Source organism: Peromyscus californicus, unplaced genomic scaffold (assembly GCF_007827085.1).
Source record: "Peromyscus californicus insignis strain IS unplaced genomic scaffold, ASM782708v3 Scaffold_5__1_contigs__length_169319896, whole genome shotgun sequence".
NCBI classification, from domain to species: domain Eukaryota; kingdom Metazoa; phylum Chordata; class Mammalia; order Rodentia; family Cricetidae; genus Peromyscus; species Peromyscus californicus.
Window position 1 is genome coordinate 111,632,191 of NW_026294573.1, and position 27,050 is coordinate 111,659,240.

A 27,050-nucleotide genomic window follows, 5' to 3' on the forward strand; every position below is an offset into this window, starting at 1 on the left:
CTGAGGTGTAGCGAAAACACCTTTCTCGCTCGAACTTGAGTTCTTTTGTTTTCTCTCTTGGGAGACTGAGAAGTGAACCCACACCTTTCTTCTCAAGGCTCCACCCCAGGAGCCCCATCCCAGCGGCTCCTCCGTGCTCTTCGCTCGCCCCGCCCCCTGCCCCCACCCCCAAGGCCTGGCCCCGCCCCCCGTTTTTGGCGTCGCGTTCGGTCTCCACGGTTACGCGTCCGCTGCTAGGGCTCTGGGGCTGGCCGGGAGAGCCGCCGCTGGCTGGTGTTCCGGCAGGGGCCAGAGCCCCGGGAACCCCTTACCCTTAAACGACGGGTGTACCAGGAGAGAAGACGGACGTCCGACTGCTACGAAGCTGGTGCTGGTGGTTGGTAACTGACAGGGGTGGGTGGTCGGCCCCCCGCTCTGCGCAAGCGCGCAGGACGGAGCGGCTGGCTCTGGCTGTGTGGCCATCCGTCTCAGACTCTACCCCAGACACTCGCTCTGGCGCGTTGCTTGGGTACTTGTGCCAAGCCACGAACTTTTCTAACCACAATATACTCAGAAGTTCAGTAGAAGGTGATAACAACACCCATCTTTTTCGGTTGAGCAAACTGGCTTCCAAAGAGATAAGAGGCTTGTCTTATCTAGAGGTAGATGTGGTTGGATGTGATGGACTCCAGGTTGGCTGGTTTCCCATACAAACCGCCTAAGGCTTCTTTACCCCTCTGAACGCTCCTGCCTTCGGTTTTCCTTTTACCTGAACGTTCCTGGTGTTAACTGATAGGGGAAAATCAGGAGCCCTGACTTATAATTGCCACTTTCCTAGTTTATAATAGATGAAATTATAGCCAGTTCTTTTTTCGAGGTTCATAACTCTCACGTTTTCATTGTTTGTTTTTAAGTTTTTGTTAGAGTCCATATCCCAAGGATGGAATAGTCCGAGAAAAAAATTCTTACAGTTATGAAATTATACTACAGTTGTGAAAAATCCTCTAGAGAATGTATTGATAAGCATTTTCTCTTACAAAATGTATTCTTGCTACCTACACAGATGGGGGATTAGTTTTTTCACTTTTTTTCTCCCAAATTCTGTTAAGCTTCAATTTTTTTTTTCTGTTTTGTATTTTGTTTTTGAGGCAGGGTCTCACCATGTAACCCTGGGTCACTATGTAGACTAGGATAGACTTAAACTGATAGAGAAGTGCCTTCATCTACCTTCCGAGTACTGGGGATTAAAAGCATGTCCCATCATACCTGGCTATTTTTTTTAAAAAATGTCACGATACATATTTTTGATGGTGTCATCATTTAAATAAGGGGGACATCCCAGTTACTCTCTGTCATTGATAAAGTCATTTAAAATGGAAAAAAGGAGGGAGGAAAATATATCAGCAAAATTACTAAAAAAAAATCATTGCTTTATTTAGCCACAATGCCTCCCACTCAAGCAGAAAGTGTTATAAAGAATATTATACGAGAAATAGGACAAGAATGTGCAACCCATGGAGAGATTGCTTCAGAAACAGTGGTTGCTTTTATGGTAAGAATAATTAATTTTGCAAATTACTGTTTTATCAAAAATCTTAAAAATATGATACCAAGTTTTTTCTTTAAAATTCTTGGGAGCTTTCCTACATGCTTTTTAGTTGAAAACATGTTGAGATCATCAGATGAGTTAGTGAAAAACATCTTTTCCAAGTCTGTAAAGCGTGCTGTAGATTTACAGTGATGGATTTGGGGGATGCTGGGATGCTTAGAGACCTCGATAATGTTCTGCTGTGAAGTTTTAACGTATATTTTTTGTTCAAATATATATTTTAAAAGTTACCCCTTGATTTGGTTTCTGTGTTCTTGGTTTGAGAGACAACACACAGTAAAAACATGAGATTTGCCATAGCTTCCCGCACTAAAACGGTAACCCTTGCTTTCAGCCTTTTTGGTGTGTAGTTTTCTGGCCCATATTCAAGTTTGATGCTTATTGTTGTCTATCTCCAGACTTTAATGAAAACACTAGTGAGTGGGGGGGGGGGGGAAGAAAACTAGGTGAACGTCAAGGCAGTTGGCTAAAAATGGAAATGAATTAATTTCGTAATATGAAATAAAAATTACTTAATATGCTCTGTTTCTAGGTGAAAGCTGTTGTCCTGGATCCAAGCAATGGCTTTAACATGGATAGGACCCTCATCAAAAGTGATGTGCAGAAACTTGTTAAGGTGATTGACAGTCCTCATGTTTGGGATTATTTACTTTCAATTTTAAATACAAAATTTGTATTATCCGTCATTGTCTTCAGCAACATTATAAAGAAACACAAAGTAGCTGGGCGGTGGTGGTGGTGCACGACTTTAATCCCAGCACTCAGGAGGCAGAGGCAGGTGGATCTCTGGGAGTTCGAGGCCAGCCTGGTCTACAGAGCGAGTTTGAGGGGTTATTTTCTAATAGAACAAAGTTGGGAGGTACATATGTTGTTCCTGGCTTCCTAGGCTCTCATCTGCGTCACAGAGTAATTGTCATACCTCCTGATGGAAGAAGAGGAAAGACAAAGGGAAAAATAGTTGTTCCAGTCAGATCTGTTGTGATTTTCTATCCAAAAAATAAGAATTTCTCTGAACCTTTACCAGATGTTTATATTTATTGGTCAAATGAGATCGAAAGTGGCCCTAGCACATATAATGCAAACCTGTGGTTCTGTGTTAGTAGGAACAGTCAGGCCCAGATGTAGGGCTAACATTGTCTGCCACTGTGTTCTGGTGAGACCCTGCTCTTTATCTTACATTGACGCTATCAACAGCTGCTCTATAATATACCTGTAGTGTGGATGGAGTTAAATAGTTCTAACTTGAGATCCATATACTGGATTCCATGTAATTGTGTTAAAATCAAAGCAAAAATGATCTTGTCAAGCAAGTAAATGTCCTTGAAAACCAATTTTTGCAAGAAAAGAGGATGAGGACTTTAGACATCTGTAGTGTTCAGTGTCTTAGGTTTGAGACTCCAGTTTAGTTCCTTCCTCTGTGTTTCCTTAAAACTCAACATTGCTTTCTGTCCTGGCCTTAGTGAACTTATTTCCTTTCTTCACACAAAGGACTAGAAATGAACTTCCCCAAATCTGTGTGCAGATGTTTTGTTGACACGCAGAAATGACAGGGGAACATTTCACTAATCCCCACCTTCTCTCACAACCTGAAGGAGAGACAGTAGGTCTATCTGCAGATGTGGTAAGGGTGGGGAAGAGATTTGGGAACCTGGAGCTTGGGGGTGAGGGGGTGGGTCTTATCAGAATGATGCCTCAGGGACTCCATGAGCCGACAGGACAGCCTAGAGCTGGCCTTGTTGACTTTGTGGTGTAAATGCTGTTCTTAGCAGCAGGGCAATGATTGTGATAGTCTGTAGGGCAATGACTGTGATAGTCAATAGGGCAATGACTGTGATATCCAATAGGGCAATGACTATGATAGTCAATAGGGCAATGACTGTGATAATCAGTAAGGCAATGACTGTGATAGTCAATAGGGCAATGACTGTGATAGTCAATAGGGCAATGACTGTGATAGTCAATAGGGCAATGACTGTGATAGTCAGTAGGTCAATGACTGTGATAGTCAATAGGGCAATGACTGTGATAGTCAATAGGGCAATGACTGTGATAGTCAATAGGGCAATGACTGTGATAGTCAGTAAGGCAATGACTGTGATAGTCAGTAAGGCAATGACTGTGATAGTCAATAGGGCAATGACTGTGATAGTAAGGCAATGACTGTGATAGTCAATAGGGCAATGACTGTGATAGTCAATAGGGCAATGACTGTGATAGTCAGTAAGGCAAAGACTGTGATAGTCAATAGGGCAATGACTGTGACAGTCAATAGGTCAATGACTGTGACAGTCAATAGGGCAATGACTGTGATAGTAAGGCAATGACTGTGATAGTCAATAGGTCAATGACTGTGATAGTAAGGCAATGACTGTGATAGTCAATAGGGCAATGACTGTGATAGTCAATAGGGCAATGACTGTGATAGTCAATAGGGCAATGACTGTGATAGTCAATAGGGCAATGACTGTGATAGTCAGTAAGGCAATGACTGTGATAGTCAATAGGGCAATGACTGTGATAGTCAATAGGGCAATGACTGTGATAGTCAATAGGGCAATGACTGTGATAGTCAATAGGGCAATGACTGTGATAGTCAGTAGGTCAATGACTGTGATAGTCAGTAAGGCAATGACTGTGATAGTCAGTAAGGCAGTGACTGTGATAGTCAATAGGGCAATGACTGTGATAGTCAGTAAGGCAATGACTGTGATAGTCAGTAAGGCAATGACTGTGATAGTCAATAGGGCAATGACTGTGATAGTCAATAGGGCAATGACTGTGATAGTCAATAGGGCAATGACTGTGATAGTCAATAGGTCAATGACTGTGATAGTCAATAGGGCAATGACTGTGATAGTCAATAGGGCAATGACTGTGATAGTCAATAAGTCAATGACTGTGATAGTCAATAGGTCAATGACTGTGATAGTAAGGCAATGACTGTGATAGTCAATAGGGCAATGACTGTGATAGTCAAGAGGGCAATGACTGTGATAGTCAGTAGGGAAATTACTGTGATAGTCAGTAGGTCAATGACTGTGATAGTCAATAGGGAAATGACTGTGACAATCAATAGGTCAATGACTATGATAGTCAGAAACTATAGAAGTTATGGAGGAGATTCAAGGAGGGGCCCAGAAAGAGGTTTTTGTTTTTTTCTCCCTAACTCAGCTGAGTTGGAAAGCCTCTAGTTCAGTATACCTTTAATATGATATATGCACAACTTCTCAGAGTACATGGTAATCTTTTGTTTGTTTGTTTTTGTTTTTCAAGACAGGGTTTCTCTGTGTAACAGCCCTGGCTGTCCTGGAACTTGCTCTTGTAGACCAGACTGGCCTCAAACTCACAGAGATCCCCCTGCCTCTGCCTCCTGAGTGCTGGAATTAAAGATGTACACCACCATCACCCGGCAAATACATGGTAATATTGACAACAATAATTTTTTCCTGTTTTTCTCAATTAAAAGCCACTGAATGATGACACCTTTTGATTTGTAAAGTCCACTCTACATCACCCCTAACCCCCTACCCCTAACCCCTACCCTCTATCCCCACCCTGCTAGGGATCTATGTGCACAGACAGATTGCTTAGTCTTGTAGTCCTGGGAGAGCAGGGCTGGTGGGGCTGGGAGATGGGTTGAGAATGATGCTGCTGTGTGCCTTCCAACAGCAGTATATGGAGGCCAAGGTGTATGAAGGGCAGAGATTGGGTGGGAGGAAGCCAAGGAGGCCAGGTGGGAAGGAAGGAGATGCTCCGGTGATCCTCCAAGTCTAGAGAGGCAGAGGAAGGGCATGCCTCATTTATGTGTGTGCTGGGAGAGGGGAGCAGAAGAAATTTAGAAACTGAAGTAGAAATCGAGACATGTTGTGAGGAGATGATGAGGGTAACTGCAGAAGTGTTTTATCAAATGTGACCTCTACCATCAGCAGGATGCTAATCAGTTCCAAATAATAAACAGGAATTCTGGGAGAGTTCTAGACTAGAGTACAAGCTTTATGGAAAATATACTCACATTTCGACAGCTTAACCTCACCAACATGTCAGGTTTCCTGCCTGCAGTTAGACCTGGGAGAGAACTTACTATGTTGGTTGAGTAAACTGTAAACCCTGAGGTCTGTGAGGAAGAAAAAATTACAATAAAAGAGGTTGTTGCCTGAGCATCAGGACCAACATCAGGACCACTGCTGTGATGTTTTTATTGTTCCTCTCCTGTCTCCCCCCCCCCCCCCACCTCTTTGTCCCTCTCTGTGTCTCTCTGTTTCTGTTTCTCTATCTCTCTTTGTAGTTCTGGCTGGCTTGAAGCCTGTGCAGGTCCTCCTGCTGCTGTTTCCTGAGTTGAGATGCTGGCATTGCAGGAGTGTACCATCATGCTCTGCCCATTTTCTTCTCTTTCTGAAAATAACTTAGAAGAGTAAACCTCAGGTGATAGACTGCTTGCCTGGTATGCATAAAGCCCTGCATTAGATACCCAGGCATTCACTGCATAAAACCAGTTGTGACAATTTGAGCAGTGGGGAGGGAGGTGGGGACAAGAGGATAGTAAGTTCAAGATCATCCTCAGCTACATAGTGAGTTTGAGACCAGCCTGGGCTATATTTGGACCTTGTCTCAAAATTCAAAACACAAACCAACCAACCACTGGAGTGTTTCAGAAAATATAGTAGAAGCATTCATGCGATGTTCTCTTCTAGCTTTGTGTGGCTCGACTATTGGACAGTAAAAATCCATCCCTGGACACCATTAAGATGCAGGTCTACTTTGATATGAATTACACAAGTCGAGGTAACATACATTTCTATTTTCATACATTTTAAAAGGGTTTTTAAAATACTGCATTTTAGGTAAGAAAAATTTAATTTGGTTGACAACAGATTTGTTTAATGAAATTAATTTTGTCAGTCTTGATATTTTCATCTTTGATCTGTTAGGCAGCCTTCTGTTATTATGAATGAAATACTTCTGATAATCAGTTTACACGAAGAAAAAGCTTGTTTGGACCCAACTTTGGAGATTTTAGTCCATGCTTTGACGGCCCTGTTGCTTTTGGGCCATGAAGGCATATCATGGCAGAAACATGAGCCTGAGACACTTACCTCATGATTGGGATGCAGAAGAGAAGATGGGACGGGGGTCCCCAAAGGGTACACCTCCAGTGACCCACACACCTCCCATTGGATCCCACCTCTTGAAGGTCCCACCATCTCCTAATAATAGAGTGGACTTGGATACCAACTCTTTAACATATGACCTCTGAGAAACAGTTCACCATGTTTAAGAATATAATAGTGTTGGAAATCCAAATGAGAAAAATGCCAGTTGCCTTTATGAATGCTAAAAGCCAATTCAAAACTGTGGCTCATAAAATTATGTTTCCACATTTATCTGTTTTTAACCTTTATGGCACTAATATATAACAATTAGAAACTAAACCATTGAAGTTAAAATTCTTATTTTTTAGATTTTTCTTATTCTTAGTTTATTATTTTATAATATTTAAATTATGTAATATTTAATTATGTAAAGTATATTGTGGAGAATTTTACTTCAGAATATATTATATTTACTATTTATATTTTATATTATATTTAAGGCATACATCAAAGAAATGTCAGAAATGGGGGAAAAGGAAAATAAACTATTTTTATAATGCACTCATTATTAACCATTTGGTGATTTTATTTTTTTCTTTCTGTATAGTAGATGTTCAGTTATGCTAATATGTAAAATAATATTTCTTACATTTTTGCTTAATAACAATGAAATTCCAAAGCAAAACATAACCATGAAATCAGAGAAACTTAATTCCTATTTTTTCAGTTTAGGAAAGCTTTCAGTTGCTTTTATAGTGAAATTATAGATATGATGTTGCATTGTTGAATTGTGATTGGGAGTGCTTACTAAGTTACAAGAATTGTTATGGCAGTGGGTAGTCTCCAGCCACAGCATGACACAGGAAGAAAAAGGAAGGATAAATTCTTTATGCATTTGCTGGTGAGTTTGTTTGTTTTTGACAGCTTAGCACAAGCAAGGGGCACTGGAGAGAGGGAAGGTCAGTTGAGAAAATGACTCCATCATGTTGACCTGGAGGCAGGTCTCCGGGGTGTTTGCTTGATTAATGATTGATGTGGGAGGGCCCAGCCTATTGTGGGTAGTGCCATCCCTGGGCTGAACAAGAAAGCAGGCTGAGCTAACTCCTGGGAGCAAGCCAGTAAGCAGCATTCCACTATGGCCTCTGCTTCAGTTCCCACCTCCAGGTTCCTACCTTGACTCCCCTCAGAGATAACCTGTGATGTGGAATTGTAGCTGAATAAGCCCTCTCCTCCCCAAGATGCTTTTGGTCATGATGTTTAGAGAGCAATAGAAAACCTAAGACAAAGTAATATTGCATTATCAGTAATATTATTTAGAGGACATTCACCTAGAACTAAAATAAGTATAATTGAAGAAGAAGAATAGACTACATATTTAATATTGTACTACATATGTTTACATATTTATGGCTGCTTACATGTGTGTTTTGACAGAGTACTCCATTGAAATGGCTACAGTAGTGTTTCCTACTAGATTTCTGTACTTAGGTTTTGTACCAGTCACCGTTTTTCATTTCATCATTACACCTTAGGAAGTCAGAGTTTGGGGATGTAGCTCAGCGGGGTTCAATTCTAGCAATGAGACAGGGTGCCAGGGCCTTTGTTTTCATGAAATACCACACACTAACCAGTTTTTCTCTAGTCCTTGTCTGAGGAGAAGTCTAAGTATTGAAAATGTGAAATACTGTTATTTACTAATTTTAGAGGACTTTCTTGAAGAACATCACCGCGTCTTAGAGTCCAGATTAGGCGCCATTAGCAGAGAAATTACAGACAACAGAGCATGTGCTAGAGAAGAACTGGAAAGTCTCTACAGAAAGATTGTCAGCTATGTGCTACTGCGATCTGGGCTTGGGTCCCCCACAGACATCAAGATTGTCAGAGAGGCAACAGGTAAAAAGCAGGAATGGTCCATTCCATAGTGAACCCACATGCCCACTGTACTTATGTATGTGTCTGGGCATGTGTGTGTTGGGCCTTTGTGTGGCCAGGGGCTTGTGTGCACATGTGCACCTGTGTATGTGGAAGCCAGAGTTGACACCATCTGTCTTCCTCCATGCTGTCCACTTTACTAAGGCAGGGTCTCTCACTGAACCCAGAACTCTCCATCCAGTTCTGGCCAGTCTAGCTAGCCAGCTTGCCCCAGGGATCTCCAAGCTCCTCCTCTATAATTCTGAGCTTACAGGTCGGACTGGCACCTGCCCAGTATTTATTGGCTTCTAGGGGTCCTGGGGACACAAACTCTGGTTGTCACACTTGTGTGGCAAGCACTTGACCCACCTAGCCATCTGCCTGATCCCCGCCATTGTATTTTATAAAATATGTTAAAGATTGTCACTTCCTTTTTGTCTGAAAGAAAATCAGCACACATAAGAAGTTCAAACTTACTCAGGCTCCTGGAAATGCTTAGGTATGTATGACTTGAAAGTAGAGGGGGACAGTAAGGAGGGAGGAAAGAGCCCAAGGGGAGAGCAGGAGAGCGGCAGGAGGACAAACTAGTCCACATTTTCTCCCATGTGTGGGATCAATACGTGTATGACATGAATTCAGAACGGGAACTGTCTGAGGGGAGCAGGAGGGGTGGAGAAGAGGGGCAGAGGAAGGTAATAGGGGGTGTAAATATGACCAAAGTACAATCATGCAATCTGAAAATGTCATGATGAAACATTATTTTCTGTGCTAACTAAAATAATAATAATAAATTTAAAAAGGCAACTTAGAAAAAAACAAAAAACAAAAACCAGTAACAACCCAAAACCAAAAACCTTGTAGACTCGTCTGTGTTTAAGAATGTTTGCTGCTCTTCCAGAGGACCTGAGTCCAATTCCCAGCACCCAGGTCAGGCAGTCACAAACTGCCTGTAACCCAGCTTCAGGGAATCCAGCGCCCTCTTCTGGCCTCCAAGGGCACTGGAACACACATGGTACACACTCACACAAAGACAACCATATAACACATAAATCAAAGTAAATCTTAAGATAACCCTCAGATACCTTCCACACCATGTTTCAATTGGGAACTTCGAGTAGCATTTCTAGTCAGTGATACAGTGTTCATTTTCCTAGAGGCTGCATACCCAGTGACCTATTCCACCTCATTAGTGGAACATTAGCAGCATTGATAAGGATCCTGGGCCAATGGGGTGACTGGGACAGCCGGAAAGGAATGACTCATATGGGTGCAGGCATTGGGTCTGTCATCCGATCAGGATCTTGAAAGAGGAAATCTGTGTATTCTCGGGAAGTGCTCATCCAATTTATACTTTAAAATGAGGACAGAGCTAGACTTAGTGAGCCTGTCTGTAGTCCCCAGCACTTGGGAGGTGGGGCACAGGAAAATCAGGAGTTCAAGGCCATCCTAAGCTATGTACCGAGTTTGAGGCCAGCCTGAGTACATGGGGCCCCCTCCCCCCACAAAAATAAAAACAAGAAATAATGTGGGACTAGGCAAGGTATCCAGCCTTCCTATTACATTTTTCCATTGTTATTTTAAAGTATAGATTTTTCTACTCCGAGTCTTTTACTTAGAAAGATTGTTTTTACCAATGGATAAGTTAATAAAGACAGAGACACGAGGCAATAACATTATTTTCAGCAGCTCAGCCCTGGTATTTGGTGACCTTTGCTCTGCATGCTTTATAAATTGTATCGGTGGCACACGCCTTTAATCCCAGCACTCGGGAGGCATAGCCAGGCGGATCTCTGTGAGTTCGAGGCCAGCCTGGACTACCAAGTGAGTTCCAGGAAAGGCGCAAAGCTACACAGAGAAACCCTGTCTCGAAAAACAACAACAACAAAAAAATTGTATCATAAATTGTATAGGTAACACTAGAAAGGCACAGCCCGCTCTGCGGACAGTCTAAAGTTCTGACGCCTTTGTCTCAGCGTTGGGTGTTTCTCTCCATCTCTTGCAGCTGCTCTGCAGAGTGTTTTTCCTCAGGCCGAGCTGGGGACGTTTCTGACTCTTAGTAAAAAGGACAAGGAACGGCAGCTGAAAGAGCTCACCATGATTGTTACCGGCATCCGGTTGTTTAACAGAGACTGTGGGAAAGGAGGAGAAGGCATTGATGACTGTGAGTGTGCATCAGGCTAAGTCTGAAGGTGCTGTGTGTGGAAGGCTTAACTTCACAGCAGAGCAGAGGACATGCACCACAGCACTGACACTCGGGAGGCAGAGGCAGGTGGATCTTTGTGAGTTCTAGGGCAGCCTGACCTATAAAGCAGGTGCCAGGACAGCCAGGACTGTTACACAGAGAAACTGTCTCAAAAAACCAAAAGAAAAAATATTTGCAGTCTGTTTGTTAGAAGCAATTGCTTTTCATAATAGTTAGTAGTTCTTACCTTGCAGAGGCAAAACTTTACATTTTCTGTATCATGAAGCTAGTGCAGGGAATTGAGTCAGTGACTGGAGTGAGGAGCAGCCCAGATGCCACCCCTTTAACTCACTGGAGGGTGATGCTTACTTCACGCCAGCCAAAGGGAGGAAAATTGATTTAAAAGTTAAAATTACCTCAGAAAGAAACTGGTGCTGGTGTAACTAATGGGATGAAAAGACCAAAGAGGAGATCTTTGAAGATCTGCAAGTTCAGGAACAACGTCTATGTTGTTGTATACATAATGCTTTATGTTTATTTTTTAGATAGATATCATTTTGTAGCCTTGAGTAGCCTGGAACTTGCTATGTAGACCAGGCTTGCCTCTGGTTCCCAGAAATCCATCTGCCTCAGCCTCCCAAGTGCTGGGATGAAAGTCGTGTACCACCGCACCTTTTGGTGCATTCTTTATTTGTAAGTTTGAAAATACTAAGAAATATCTAATAGAGGATCTAATGGTAGAAGTGATCATGTGAATTTTAGACTTCTGCAGGCCCATTGATAAGGCATTACTGTCTTTTATCTAATCACTGACCACTGATCGAACTAGGAACAGGGGAAGCCAGCCAGCCACCCTGCCTGCCTTCTCTCTTTTCAGCCTACCTTTTGGGGGCTGGAAACCACTGAGTTACACCTCCAACCCAATGAGGGTTTTGTTGTTGTTTATTTTTTATTTTAAAAATTGTTATAAAGCCGGGAGGTGGTGGCGCACGCCTTTAATCCCAGCACTCGGGAGGCAGAGGCAGGCAGATCTCTGTGAGTTCGAGGCCAGCCTGGGCTGCCAAGTGAGTTCCAGGAGAGGCGCAAAGCTACACAGAGAAACCCTGTCTCGAAAAAAACCAAAAAAAAAAAAAAAACACCAAAAAAAATTGTTATAAAAAGTCAAATTTGGGGGTTGGAGGGCTGGCTCAATGTTTGCTGCTCTTATAGAGGACCAGGGTTTGGTTCCCAGCACCCACATGGTGACTCAGAACCATTCCATGAACTAGAACCTCCTTGGGAGGTTCTATGGGATCTAGCACCCACTTCTGGCCTCTGTGGGTACTGCACACACATGCTACACAGATAAATGTAGACAAAATGCTCCTATACATTAAATAAACATAAAAGTTACAAAAATCAATTTTCCATCAGTCAGAGAGTGCCTTCCATTGCTAGACTGCTTTGTTTATTTTCAGAGTCCAGATTAGGTTCAGACATACATTTTAAGTTTGGTTTTTCTAAAGGAGCATGGCTAATACAGCGCATGGCACCACAATCTACCTAAATTTTCTATATTTTAGTGAGAAAAATGGATCTGATTCTACCTTTTATTATTATTCTGACAGTTTGTTGTTGTTGTTTTGACAGGTTCTTTTCTGCATGGGGTGGGACCATGAAAAACATGCCTTAGTATTATTAATCTGATGGGGAAAATCTGACTCAATTTAATGTTTAAAATACCATTACTTTCTGATCTCTTGTTCCCCGATTCTTTCTCCACTCCCTCATGCCTGAACTCTCATGCCCTGACAAACAGTGCCAGCTATTCTCCACGAAGCAATCCCAACCACCACACAGCATATCGACTCCCAGCTTCAGATTGCCCAAGACCAGGCATTTCGCTACACAGCCATCCTTGAGAAAGTGTCGAAGAATCCACTCATGACCAAAGAGCTTGAGCCGTACATGCTGAAGGAAGCATTGTATAATATTCGGCAGTATGAGATCTTCCTTCAGACCGTTTTGGTGAGCTAATCTCACAAAATCTGGCATTTTCTGTATAATGCAGTCTCCTGAGAACCAGGTGTCTCACCAAAGGAGGCAACCTTAGGAACTTACATTGCCTTGGTGTGATCAGTGATTAAGGCAGAAACAGCAAAGTTAAGTTCGATCTTAGTGGAACTGTATTGGTAGAAGTTAATTCATAGTTGTTGATTCTCTTTAGTACTCGATAGTACAATTAGTAGCATGCTATAATTAAACAGTGATATGTGTATTTGCAACACTTTTAATTCAGAACATGTGTTTTATGCATTGTTTGGCAGGGAGTGGCACTCACAACGTCATTGTCACTTGGTTGGGAGCAGGTAGGGCTTAACTAACGCATGGTATTTATAATAAAATAATGAAATATTAATACAAATTATGTTGTCTTCCTAGTCAGATATAATTACTTGTGCTCAAGAAGTGGAAATGATGATAAAACAATTTGCAGCTCAACTGGAACAATTGAAAATGATAGTAAAATCAAAGACAGCTGTCCCAACATCACAAGTCTTTGTAAGTATTTGTTGTCCTCCTTGACCTTGTGGTTTTGAGACCGACTCTCAGTGTGTAGCCCTAACTGACCTGCAACTTGCTATGTAGACGAGGCTGGCATCAAATTCACAACCACTGACCTCTGTCCCTGGGTGCTGGGATTACAGGCATGCACCACCACACTCAGTAACTTGGGCTTTTTTATATGTGTTTTGATTTACTTATTTCTTATGGCGAAGGGGCGTGCCACACTGCACATGTGGAGGTCAGAGAACACATTCGATAACTGGTCCTCTGCTTTCTTGGTGGGATCCTGGAACCAAACCTGGGTTGTCAGGCTTGTGAGTGCTTTTACCCCCGAGCCACTCACTAGTCCAAACGTTTTGTCCCCTGCGATCAAACTCAGCTGTGCACAAACTAAGTAAGCGCTCTACTGCTGAGTGAATTCCCCAGCCTATGGCTATGGTGTTGTTGTTGTTTGCTTTTTTGTGTTTTGTTTTGTTTTTTGAGCCAGCATCTCACCGTATAGCTCAGTAGATATCCCATGTTGTCCTTTAATGTGGATCCTCCTGTGCCCACATCCCGGATGCTGGAATACAGGCATATGGCCACCATGGCAGGGGTAATTTCTTTAGACCAAACATCCCTTTGAGTCCTATAAATTGGTTCAGAATTCATTATTATTGTATTCCATTAGAATAATATCATATAATATGTAGCAGTTTTATACAAGTTGGTCCTGTCCTTCATGATTATGTCTTAGTAAGAGCCTGCTGTTTGTCTGATGAAGGCAGTTGCTACTGAAGGAAATGGTAATCTCTAGTAATGATGACCATAGTATCTATGGCAACAGAAGCAGTCCATTGTAATGTTGAAAGTGTGTTTATAGAACTGAGAAGTTAGCTCAGTTGGTAAAAGGCTTGCCACACAACCACACAAGCACCTGAGTTCAGATCCCCAAAACCCTTGTAAAAAAACAAGGTGTGGTGCTGGGTAGACAGAGCCAGGAGGATTTCTGGCCAATCACTGCTCCAGGTTCAGCGAGAGATCCTGACTTAAGAAATTGGGTGGAAAGAGATTGAGGAAGATAGCCAACACCAACCTTTGGCCTCTATACACTCCCACACACATGGGGGTAGGGGAGAGGGAGGGGAGAAGGCAGAGAGAAAGAGAGAGGCAGGAAGAGGGAGGAGGGAGGGAGAATGAGAATGTATTCATAGTCTGTCAGAAATTGCGCCTGACACAGAACTGATGGCTTATGGCACAGAGGTGATAGCGTATATCTTAGCTGAAAGGAAGGCAGCCTCTTTATCCACCATGCATCGACTTTCTGAATAAGAGCACCACTTTATAGAAAAAACATTGCAACCCTGATCCGAACAAGGTAGGTGTAAAATGTCCATGCATTTCACATGGAAAGAGACCATTTGAAACAATGATAACTTGTCAGTCATTCTCAACCTTGGTTTTCAAAACAAACTCTAATGTGAGGCCTGGTTGATTTTCTGTGTGTTCTAGAAGTCATTAATCTTTACTGTGTATTGATTAATATTGTATTTCACTGATCTAGAGCTTTGGCTTGCAGCTCCCTCGACGTGTATAAGATGTACATGTATGCTCTCCTGGTCCTTTTGATTCAGGATTGGGCCAGATAAATCAACTGTAATGAGTCATTAGTTTTTAAACAAAATTTTTCAGCTATATTTTCCTCCTTGGCCTTTTGAGGTAAAGTATTACTATTTCTTAGGAGAGCAAATGTGTTTGGTTACGTTCTGAATAAATAACTTTATAACACCTATGCCAAATGAAATGCTTTGAAAGAAAACACAGGTTTCCCTCCTCCTGACTATGAGTCTGCTCTAGCTTCCCAGACTTTGACTGTAGGAGAATGATTCTTTACAGCTCATGTTGTAGAGTATAGTGATGACTCTGTCACAGTTACGTTTTTTGGTCTTTTTCTCCCTCTAGCCTATATTTATTGCTCTGGCAAGTCTGTGGATGAGCTTCCAGGATGAGACAGTGTTGATTAGTGTCCTCAGCAATTTGACCACTAACCTGGAGCTGTTCCTGGGCACGCATGAGCTTCTCTTTCCTGAGAAAGTGATTCACGGTCTTCTTGATGATGTCACTGTGAAAAGTGACATAGCTAGGATAAAGGAGCACATGGGTAACGCACACTAATCATTGTTTCCTTCTCTTTTTAAAGTTACCTTTAGCTTAACGTCACTCTTTTTGTTTTAAAATTTTTATTCTATGGCTTTCTGATAAACACTGAACATCTTAATTATGAGAAACTGGTATTCATTATAGAAAATATGAAAAAAACAGACATGGTGACACACACATTTAGTTTTTAGTATGGAGGTGGTAGAGGCAGGAGAATCAGTTCAAGGCCAGCCTAGGCTACACAGTAAGTTCAAGGCCAGACTGGGCTACAAGAGACCCTGTCTCAAAAAATATAGAAACTGATTATCAAACTGATTATCTTACTGCCCAGAAATCAATTCTTATTGTAGTCCTTCATGTCTTCTTGGCTTTGTGTGTTTGTGCATTTATATTTCAGCAGTATGGGTTTTGTAATTGATGTACTGAGAAAAAATCTTGCTATATTTGTTGCAAATAAAGCTCCATTTTAGAGAATGTTATTTTGCTACATATCTTCTTAGTATCAAGTTGAGATTTATGAACCTATTCATTTTATCCTTATACAATTAATTGAGCTGATTTTAGGCCTGTTAAAAGATATATTTATTCTTATAGAAAGGTTGACATTATTAGTCAGCTTTCTATCATTTCATCAACTTTTTACCTTTTCTATCTTAGTTAAAGTCAATCTAAAATTCATAAGAAATATCAAAGTAGGATTTAGAACTTAATACTCAAACTTTTTACAGAAAAAAGAAATTAGATGATTTACTAACTTCTTTTTTGTAGCTAGAGTTTTCCTGCCTGGCCCACAGTCAGGACAAATCTCTGTCACCTGCCAGTCCCACAGCCACTCAAACCCAACCAAGTAAACACAGAGACTTATATTACTTACAAACTGTATGGCCGTGGCAGGCTTCTTGCTAACTGTTCTTATATCTTAAATTAACCCATTTCCATTAATCTATACCTTGCCACGTGGCTCGTCTCTTACCGGCATCTTCACAAGTTGCTTGTCATGGCGACGGCTGGCAGTGTCTCCCTCACTCAGCCTTCCACTTCCCACAATTCTCCTCTCTCCTTGTCCTGCCTATACTTCCTGCCTAGCCACTGGCCAATCAGTGTTTTATTTATTGACCAATCAGAGCAATTTGACATACAGACCATTCCACAGCACTTTTTCAAATTCTATTTTGGTAAAAGTAGAAAATAAGAATATAGCAGTGATGCCCTTTCATAAATTGTTAGAATACATAAAAATTGAAAGCTTAAATAGGATACCCTAAAATCCTCTAGTACGAGTTTTTATTACTTATTTGGTTTCATTACAACAGCATGTCTAAGCAGATATGAAATGAAATTGAAAAGTTGAAGTCAGTTCAATTGTGAGTGTTCAGCTAAGCTGCAAGTTCTTAGATTTAGAGATGTCATTTCCTACCAGAGTCAGAATTTTTTCTTCATCAGAATATTTTATCAGGTTATTCTCTAGTGAATTGGGAGAGACAATATTCTTCTGAAAGAATTTAATTTATACCTGCTTATCATTCCTGGAGATCATGGGCATATCAGGATAAAACATTTATTTTCTCCAAGTTAGGCTTTACTTTTAGTTGTAGATACAAGGTCAAGACAAACCGGATGTTGGCTGTTTGGGTCTGGAAGCAAACCTATTAGAAATATATGTGTTATTGTAAAAGTCAATAATCTTGGAAAATAGATTTTCATGAATATATCATTTGTATCTAATTTATTCATTTTAGTTATCAACCTAAGTAAAGCTACTAGTATGAGGAACTATCTTTAAAGGTCAGAAGAACAGGCAGGAGAGATGCTCAGAGGTTAAGAGCATTTACTGCTCTTGCAGAAGACCCAAGTAATGGCCTGCATTACATCTTTAGCACCAGAGGACTCCAGCCCCTTCTTCTGCCTCTGGAGTACCAGGCATGCATGCAGTGCACATACATACATATGTAGGCACTCACATATACATACAACATAAAAATGACTGAGAAAAAAAAGTCTAAAGAATAAACCATTTTATACCCTTTAATCAATCAAACTAGTGAAAGACATTTCTTCCTGTTTGGTACTTTCTCTACAGTTTTGAGACACAGTCTAGTTATAAAAGGACTGTATTCCCAAGTGCTGGGATTAAAGGCGTGCGCCACCACCGTGAGTTCGAGGCCAGCCTGGACTACAGAGTTCCAGGAAAGGCACAAAGCTACACAGAGAAACCCTGTCTCGAAAAACAAAAACAAAAAAATAAAAATAAAATAAAAGGACTGTATTCAAAGTTTTGTCCATCTAACATTGTATGAAGACCTGTGATGTCCTGCATGAAGATGATCCTCTTGGTCACATAACAGCTCTTTCTGCTCATGTCCTGGGGTGATGTAATGTGTGGCAGCAGGAAGCATTGCATACGCTGACGCTGACGGAAGAGCTCAGGTTTTTCTGAAAGGCCTCCCAGTGTTGTTCGCTCTGGAGTGATGTTCTACTTCCACACGTGCTCTAGCGAGTTACTGACTCGGATAGTCCCTGAGGCGCTCACACTTCTTTACAGGAATAGCACCCCAATAAGTCTGACCAAGGGAAATTTTGTCAGTCAGAAACAGTACAGATGATAAAAAGTTAATGTTTAGAATGGCCTACTGTTGATTTATTTAGGGAATTGCATCTTCTCAAGGGATGAAAACCGCCTCTTGTTCTCTTTTATTTCAGATGAAAGAGTACACTTGCCAGATTTCAGAAAAATGGATTGGTTTTTCCCAGAAACAACAGCAAATTTTGATAAACTGCTAATTCAGTACCGTGGATTTTGTGGCTACACATTTGCTTCAACAGACGGTCTTCTTCTCCCAGGTAGGTGCGGGGTTGGAGATAGCAGTCTGCCTTCGTGCTGTCTGTTCCATACTGACTGCTTATTGTAATGTCGCTGTCCTATAAAACTTCCGTATTCAAATGGTGAACCAGGCCGGAGAGGCCGAGATGGTCCAGGCAGTGTCCTCACCTCAGGTGTTTCCAGTATAATCTGGTAGATTCAACAAGAAGCTGTAAGGATAAGTGGTTGACTGTCCACTGTCTAAAATGCTTCAGGACAAAAGGGGTTCTAATCACGGATTTGGGAGAAAGATGTATTAGGGGATGGGACCCAAGTTTAAACACAATTCCAATCATAGTTCATAGACATTTTATGCCAAGAGTACTAAAAGAGTACACTACTTTGAGTGCACCCATAGTTTTACTATGACTTATCATGTGAATTTCCTGCATCTGGCATATGAAGGAACTCAAATTGTTTCTGATTTTGGAGCATTTCACATTTCATAGTAAAGATGCTCAGTCAGCATGTAAGATAGACTCTGTAGTGCCTTGAAAAGGGGATAACTCACATGTGCTGCAGGAGTCCAGAAACATGGTTTAGCAATGCTAAAAAACAGTGTCTTTAAAATAGTTAACTGAAAAAGACGTACTTGTTTAACTAAGGTGTTCACTTAAAAATATTCTTGGTCACTTTGCAGTTACAGTCCATTAACATAAGACTCTGTTAGAGTCTTCTAAGGAAATATCTTATTAAGTAACATTTCTCTGTGATATATATACGTATATAACATTGTTGGCCCTGGTGTTTGCAGAGACCCCCACACTAAAGGAGTGGTGTGCGTATAAACACGAGTGTGTGTGGTGTATGTGCATTATATGTGGAGATGTGTACAGGGCTAGTGGAGACAAGAACACAACATCTGGCCAAGCATGGTAGTGCACACCTTTAATCCTAGCACTTAGGAAGTAAAGCAGGAGGATTTCTGTGATCTTGAGGCCACTGTGGTCTATACAATGAATTCCAGAACAGCCAGGTCTGAGTAGGGAGACCCTGTCTCCACAGAAGAGGAAAAGGAGGAGAAGGGGAACATCTGGTGCCCTTCTCTATCATTCTTTGCCCTATTCCTTTGATTCACGTTCTCTCACTAAGTCTGGAGTTAGGCTGGCAGCTACACACCCCAGCTACCTCCTGTTTCTGTCCCCGGCTGGCCCGTGCTAAGGTTATAGGACTAGAGTACATTCTAGTTTGCTTTCTGGTGCTGTAATAAAACACAGACCAGTTCTAACTTGGGGAAGGAAACAGTTCACTTCAGTTTACATGCTTACAGTCCATCACTGAAGGAAGCCAAGACAGGAACTCAAGGCAGGAACTGAAGCAAAGAGCCATGAGGAACCCTGCTTACCGGCATGCTCTCCATGTCTTCCTCTGCTGCCTTTCTTACACAGCCCAAGCCTAGAGATGGCACTGTCCACAGTTGGCGGGCCCTCCTACATTAGTTAGCAGGCAAAACAGGGCCTCTCAGACATGTCCAGAGGCCAACCTGATGGAAGCAATTCTTAATTGAGGTTTCTTCTCCCCACACGTCATGTTGACAACTAGATCTAACTATGCCACAGCCCCAGCAGGCTTCTTGTCATTCCCACTCCACACAGCACTTTTTGAATAATAATGTATTGCCTCTCAATATCGAAATTACTATTTATTTTGAAAACAATTTTATTTTATATATGTATTATCACCAGTAAAGCTTTAGCCGTGACTACATCAAAACTCGTTTGCACAGTACTTGTTACCTCTTCCATAAAGACAGGTTCTAGTGACTGAGAAACGGTGCTCAGGATAAGGGTCTAGAGAGGAAGAGTTTGGGATAAACATAACAGTCTGGGGGCTCAGACGTGACCTGGCCCTACAGACAGCACAGATCACCAGGCTATCAACTGTATCCACTCCAGGTATGTGTGTCTTCTGTTGAAGATACAGCCCTTCGTGTCTAATATTCCTTGTTCCCCTAGTGCTTGTCTATGAGCACAAGGACCTCGGGCCTTCTACACCTTAGTAATCAGATTAATTTAAGTAGTTTTGTAAATTTTACCAAATAGATTAAATGGTTTTCATAAGATTTTTTTACATGTATTTCATCTGTATAGGAGGATTTGTACATAAAACTCAATTTTTAAAGATTTATTTGTATTTTGATTTATGTGTATATATTTGGCTGTGTGAGTAATGCAACATGTGTGCAGGTACCCTTGGTGGTCAAAAGACGATCTGGAGTCACACGTTTTATGAGACAGGATGCTGAGACCCAAACTCAGGTCCTTTGGAAGAGCAATACTTACTGTTAACTACTAAGCCATCTCTCCATCCCCTGATTTACTTTCTTTTTAAATTATGTGTATATGTGTATGTCTTCATGGGGCTATATACACATAAGTGCAGGTGCTTGTGGAGGCCGAAAGAAGGTATTGAATCCTGAGAACTGGAGTTAGGGGCAGTTATGAGCCACTAATGAAGGTGCTGGGAACGGAATTTGGGTCCTGTGTAAGAGCCCTACTTAATTCTTACTGGTATGCCATCTCTTCAGTCTCATAAAATATGTTTTAAATTTAAAAATAAAAATATATAATTTAATATGAATTTCACACATTTATTGTTTAATAACATTTTAGCAAAATAAAAATAGAACTGATATGTTAAAATGCAGTGTGTGGGATGGCCATGTAGCTCAGTGGTAGAGTATTGGTTAGCATGTGAAAGGCTCTGGCTGGATTGCCAACACCACCAACAAAACAAAAACAAAACCACAACAACATTGGTACTGCTGCTGTTGGTTTTTGCTCTTTTAGGGGACCCCACCCAGCTCCCAAATGAATCACACACAGAGGCTTATTCTTACTTATAAATGCCCAGCCTTAGCTTGGCTTGTTTCTTAACAGTTTTCCTTAACTTTAAATTAGCCCACCTACCTTTTGACTCTGGCTTTTCCTGATCTCTCACTTCTGTAAATCTTACTCTTACTCCGTGACTTGCAGTGTAGATGTGTAGCTGGGTGGCTGGTCCCTGAAGTCCTGGGTACTTCTTATTTTCCTTCCCTCCCTCCCAGATTTCTCCTCCTATTTATCCCCTCTGCCTGGCAGCCCCGCCTATTTCACTCTCCTGCCTCGCCATTGGCCGTTCAGTTCTTTACTTAGACCATCAGGTGTTTTAGACAGGCACAGTAACACAGCTTCACAGAGTTAAACAAATGCAACATGAACAAAAGTAATACACCTTAAAATAACATTCCCCTACAGGTACTATGGCTTATCATTAAAAAAAAGTCACTTGTTTCATGCTTAAATTATTGTTCTTAATTTTCACAGGAAATCCATCCATTGGAATTTTGAAACATAAAGAAAAATATTACACTTTCAATACCAGAGATGCTGCATATTCATTCGCAGAAAATCCTGAACGTTATATTAACTTGATTAAAGAAAAAGCCAAAAAGAATGCAGAGCTAATTCAGCTACTAGAACTTCATCAACAGTTTGAAACTCTCATACCATATTCTCAGGTAAAGGTGGTAAACACTTGCAGTTACCTGGGGTTGTAATTTCTGACTGGATTAAAGTGGTGTCTCAGTAGTGTTTATTGTGTATTTCTTCTGCCAGGGAAGCTCAGCATCTTTTTGCCTGTGTGTGGGGATACCCACGTATGTGCTGCATGCACGTGCAGAAGCAGAAGGACATTGGGTCTCTCTCTCTCTCTCTCTCTCTCTCTCTCTCTCTCTCTCTCGCTCCTGACCTTACTTTTGGGACCTTTTGAACCATAATTCACTGTTTCAGCCAGGCTCACTAGCCACTAAGCTCTGGCCATGTACCAGTCTCTGGCCCCAACCACATGTTGGGGTTATGGCATGTATGGCTATGCTAGCTTCTAGGTAGGTGCTGGGAATTTGAACACAGGCCCTCTCACTTTCACCCACTTGATACCGTTTAAGGGTACAAGAATGAGATCATTTTCCCGCCAATTAAAGAATTGAAAGGAGCCGGGTGGTGGTGGCGCACGCCTTTAATCCCAGCACTCGGGAGGCAGAGCCAGGCGGATCGCTGTGAGTTCGAGGCCAGCCTGGACTACCAAGTGAGTTCCAGGAAAGGTGCAAAGCTACATAGAGAAACCCTGTCTCGAAAAACCAAAAAAAAAAAAAAGAATTGAAAGGTAGGAAGGAAGTGTTACCAGGAATCACAGGGAGCCCCAGCAGGGCCTTCATTTTGATACCCAGGAAATCAAGGTCCCCTTCTGGGGCTTTTGATGTCATGAATAAAATAACTAAAGCTGGTTTTGGTAGCACACATCTTTAATCCTGGCCCTCACAAGGCAGAAGCAGGCAGATGTCCATGAGTTCGAAGTCAGCCTCATCTGCCTATTGAGTTCCAGGCTGGTCAGGCTATGCCGTGTGACACCACCTTAAACAAACAAACAAATACAATATACATATATATATATATATTTATGAATTAAAAATGGATACAAGGGGCTGATGAGTGGTTTTTTGTTCACGCTCAATATTACTTACAAGCTATAAAATTTCAAGTCTGTCAGCCACCAGTTACTTTTGTCAGAGGAGTTCTTCATTGGAGGTTCCTATTTTTAAGGTTTAAAAGAAGTTGTAAAATTTTGTGTGTGTTGGAGGATGTTGTGTATGTGTGGGTGCAGTGCCTGTGGGGTGGAGAGAAGGGTGTTAGGTCCCCTGAAGCTGGACTTCCACACTCGTAACTGCTAAGCCATCCTTCCAGCCACAGTAGATGGGTCTTCCCGTCTCACTTAACATAAAAGAAAATGGCTCACAGACATGCCCATAGTCCGTTTAATGGAGACAACTCCTCACTGAAACTCCCTCCCAGGTGATTCTAGATGTCAAGTTGACAATTACCATTAACCACTACACTCAGATTTTCAGCTCTGTGGCACAGTCATCTCATCTGTTCCTTATCCCATACTGCTACAGACCAGACTGTGAGGGCTTTTCCTCTCTTGTTTAAGTCTTCCTCAGCTCAGGCCTTCCAGATGCAAAGTAGTCTCCGATTACTGCTGGAACCATGAGGACCCCATCTGCATCCTGAGCCATGGACTTTTCACCTCCTTTGTATTTAAGGTCAGGTGTTGTCTATGACCTATGAGCACCCCCTACCGCCCCACCCCCTACTGCCCTGCCCCCTGCACACCTTTTGTTCATTTCTTCCCAGGAGTTCAGTGATGGCAATATATGAATTTTCTAGTCCATCATCTATTTTGGGTGTTTCTTCATACTGACATGGAGTGGAGTTGTTCATCAAGGAAGCATGCTGACCCATGCCATGTAGAGAAAGATGGCCACCCCAGAATCCTCCCTAAGCATGCTCTACTCTGAGACAGCTCAGCTTTGGTTGCAGGTTATTATATCTGTTGGAGAGTGCATGCATTGGCCACTACAGCAAGGACGCACACTATCTCATACCATTTGGGGAACTGTAGTCATACTGGGATTGTCTCTGGATTTCCTCCCTCAGAGGAATCAGCTTCAGTTGCATATCTCATCACCCTTCACAGGGTCCAATTCACTTTCTCTTGTGTGAGACTGTATTCAGACATTGATTGTGTTGTATGAGTTTTCTGTGGGAGATGAGAATGAATGTCTTTATCCTATAGAGGGCACTAACAGACTAAGGAAAATAGATCCCATCCATGCCTGTCTCGTTGAACCAGTGCGTTTATTGGGGTTACCTACAGGAGCATGAGTGACTGAAAAAGCAGTTGCATTGCTGAAAAGCCCATTTCTGCATGGATGATAACTGGGGTAAGCTATGTGCCTGGAACTTAGGTTCACTGGATTGTCTCATCCCCCCAGCAAAAAAAGCCCCTTTCTGCGTGGTTGATGACCCAGAAAAGCTGCATGCCCAGAACTTACTCCACTGTACAGTCTCCTCTTCCTAGCAATTAAGTACTGCTTTGATCATATCTGGGTTGGGGGGTGGTCCTGTAAATCTTCTAACTGTGTGGGCTTCCCAAGCTGTGGTGGCTACTCTTGGTTGTCAACTTGACTATATCTGGAATGAACTACAGTACCGAAACGGAGGACACACCTGTGGTTAGGATCTTGAGGCAAAACAAGATGCCTTGGATCCAGATCTTGAGGCTGGAAGACACACATCTTTAATCCAGACCTGGAGATGAGAAAGCACACCTTTAACCTGGACCAGACCTTCTGCTGGAAGCCTCTATGAGGACAAGGGAAGAAAGAAGGGTTTGTTCTTTGCCTGCTTGCTGTCACCTTGTCAGCACATCCATTCCTTCACTGTCATTGGAGCCTACTTCAGGAGTCCAGCATTTACAGAAGACCAGGTGGGACACTCAGCCTTGTGGGAATGAGCAACTACTAGATTCTTGGACTTTCTGTTCACAACTAGCCATTGTTGGACTGCAGCCTGTAAGTCATTCCAATAAATTCCCATCTATATCTATACGTATATCTAGCTACCTATCTGTCTACATCTCTATCTATCTATCTATCTATCTATATATATATATATATATATATATATATATATCTATATATATATATATATATATATATATATATATAGAGAGAGAGAGAGAGAGAGAGAGAGAGAGAGAGAGAGAGAAAGAGTCATTCTGTAAGTTCTGTGACTCTAGAGAACCCTGACTAATACACAAACCTTGTAAGTTTCATTATCTCCCTGAGTCTTAAGTTTCTCTCAAGGGTAAACATCTCAGTTTGGAGGAAATTAGCTACACAACCAGTTCTCCCACATAGTTTTGTTCCTCAGTTGATTAATCTACAGTTACGAAATCTACGGAGAAGGCAAACTGTAGATTTGTTGTCTGCCTTTATTTTCAAATGTCTCCATGTAAGTTTGTTAATTTGTCAAGTCCCCAAAAAGTCTTTCTTGTTTTTAAATTGGAATTGCGTGAACACAAAGACATATTTTAGGGGAATTGGTTTGTGGTATCATATATTTTCCCTGTAGCTCGTCTGTTAATTGTGCCGTACTCAAACTTGGTGATTTTTAGAGGCATTTTATTCTTTCTATGAACTATAGTAGAAATAAGTTCTCATCAGATAGTGCTAAATAAGTCTTTAAAAAACTTATCAGTTCACTTCAGCTAATACTAAAAGGCTAAAAAAAGTTACACAAGGAGATACAGCTTGCTCCTTTTTAATTAAAATTTCAATAATGGCTTCAAAAAGGACTTTCAAATTAAAAAATCACACATGGAAATTAACCATTTAAAGTCATTTTAATAACTAACTTTTTAGGATTTTTTAAAAACTCTGTGTGTGTGTGTGTGTGTGTGTGCGCGCGTGTGTGCGTGTATGCACACACACGCACACACATGCATGTATGCAGATGCCCATAGAGGCCAGAGTCACCAGATCCCCTGGAGTTGGAATTCTATGTGGTCATGAGACACCTGCCATGGGAGCCGGGAACATGACAGCTAAGACACCTCTTCAGCCCTGCACCTAACGTCCTGTTGGAAAACACATGTTAAAGGGGATAGACAAGGGATTTCCACATGAAAGTGCAGAGTAAAACACCTGACCCTCAGCACCTACAATAGGAAAACAACCACTAACAAATGTCATAGCTGCCTGCATATGCCTCTCTAATCTCGGTCTTTATTCTTCTATCAAGAATATATATGGTGCTACATTTTATAGCTTCATGAAACCTTTATCTTATCCAATGAATGCAGCTATATAGACAAATAATATTTTAATGTTTTGTGGAAGAAACAGACCCCCAAGACACAGCTTTAATTTGTTTTTTGGTGTTCAGTGTACCCACGTGAACTTTTACTTTTCTGTTACTGTGATAAAAATCTCCATAACCAAAAGCAACTTCGAAAGAAAGCTAATTAGGCTTCGACTTCCAGGGGGTCAGAGTCAGGAGAGCATGGCCGGAACAGGAGGAACAGGACTCTGGCATTTTGTTGTCATACAGGAAGGAAAGAGCATGCACTGGACCTGTGGTGGGGCTATAAACTCCCACAGCCTGTCCTTATGGTATGCTTCTTTCAGCGAGGCTGCACCTCATAAAGGTTCCAACCTATGTCCCCAAACAGCGCACCAGTGGGGCCTTGGGGGACATTTCTCAGTTGATAAGGCATTGTGTATTTGTCAGGCTGTTTAATATATCACCCAAATAGACTTATAAAATGTGCATTTTAATAGGGCATGCCAGTAATAAGAACAGTTTTAGCACATAATAAAAGTGAATGAAAAAATAAAATAACTGAAGTGACCATAGTACATACCTTTTGGAGCACAATGCATGAACACAATATCTAGACTCATATGACATAATACATGAACTCTAGGTGTACCTAGTCAAAAGGTAGAAAGCTTATATGCCCTTTAAGTTGTAAGAAACTGTAGCGACATTGATGATCCAAAGGTGAAGTGGTTCCTGTTAAAGCTTAAATAGCATGGTGAGTATGTCTTTGCTGATGAAAAAGCCTTTTTTGCTAGGAACAAATTCCAGCACTTAGGAGGCAGAAGCAGGTGGATCTCTACAATTCTGAGGCCAGCCTGGTCTACAAAGCAAGACTTTGTCACAAACAAACAACAATAAATAAAGAAGAAAGACAATATCTCCTCCTCCTCCTCCTCCTCCTCCTCCTCCTCCTCTTTGAGACAGGGTCTCATTATGTAAACCAGGATGGCCTCAAATTCAAAGTCTCTGCCTACTGAATGCTGGGATTAACAGTATACACTACCATGTCCAGCTGAAGAAAAGTCTTTTT

The 27,050-nt window shown here is 41.6% G+C and overlaps 1 protein-coding gene across 5 annotated transcripts in view; it reads left to right on the forward strand.

Moving 5' to 3' along the window:
• Positions 1-200: 200 nt before the first annotated feature.
• The window catches only part of Cfap206 (cilia and flagella associated protein 206), a 40,598-nt gene continuing 13,748 nt past the window's right edge, over positions 201-27,050 (forward strand). The window contains exons 1-12 of one of the 5 annotated variants that reach the window (XR_008213842.1): positions 202-376; positions 1,419-1,531; positions 2,121-2,204; positions 6,280-6,370; positions 8,383-8,571; positions 10,592-10,750; positions 12,570-12,778; positions 13,193-13,312; positions 15,260-15,458; positions 18,158-18,298; positions 21,623-21,816; positions 23,286-24,708. Coding sequence is in view for 4 of the 5 variants with exons in the window: in XM_052717773.1 (XP_052573733.1) it covers positions 1,424-1,531; positions 2,121-2,204; positions 6,280-6,370; positions 8,383-8,571; positions 10,592-10,750; positions 12,570-12,778; positions 13,193-13,312; positions 15,260-15,458; positions 18,158-18,298; positions 21,623-21,816 (1,494 nt within the window). In the remaining variant the exon portion in view is untranslated. Of the gene's footprint in view, positions 381-1,418; positions 1,532-2,120; positions 2,205-6,279; positions 6,371-8,382; positions 8,572-10,591; positions 10,751-12,569; positions 12,779-13,192; positions 13,313-15,259; positions 15,459-18,157; positions 18,299-21,622; positions 21,817-23,285; positions 24,709-27,050 lie in introns of all 5 variants that reach the window. The other 4 variants (XM_052717773.1, XM_052717772.1, XM_052717775.1 and 1 more) reach the window with 4 other exon arrangements.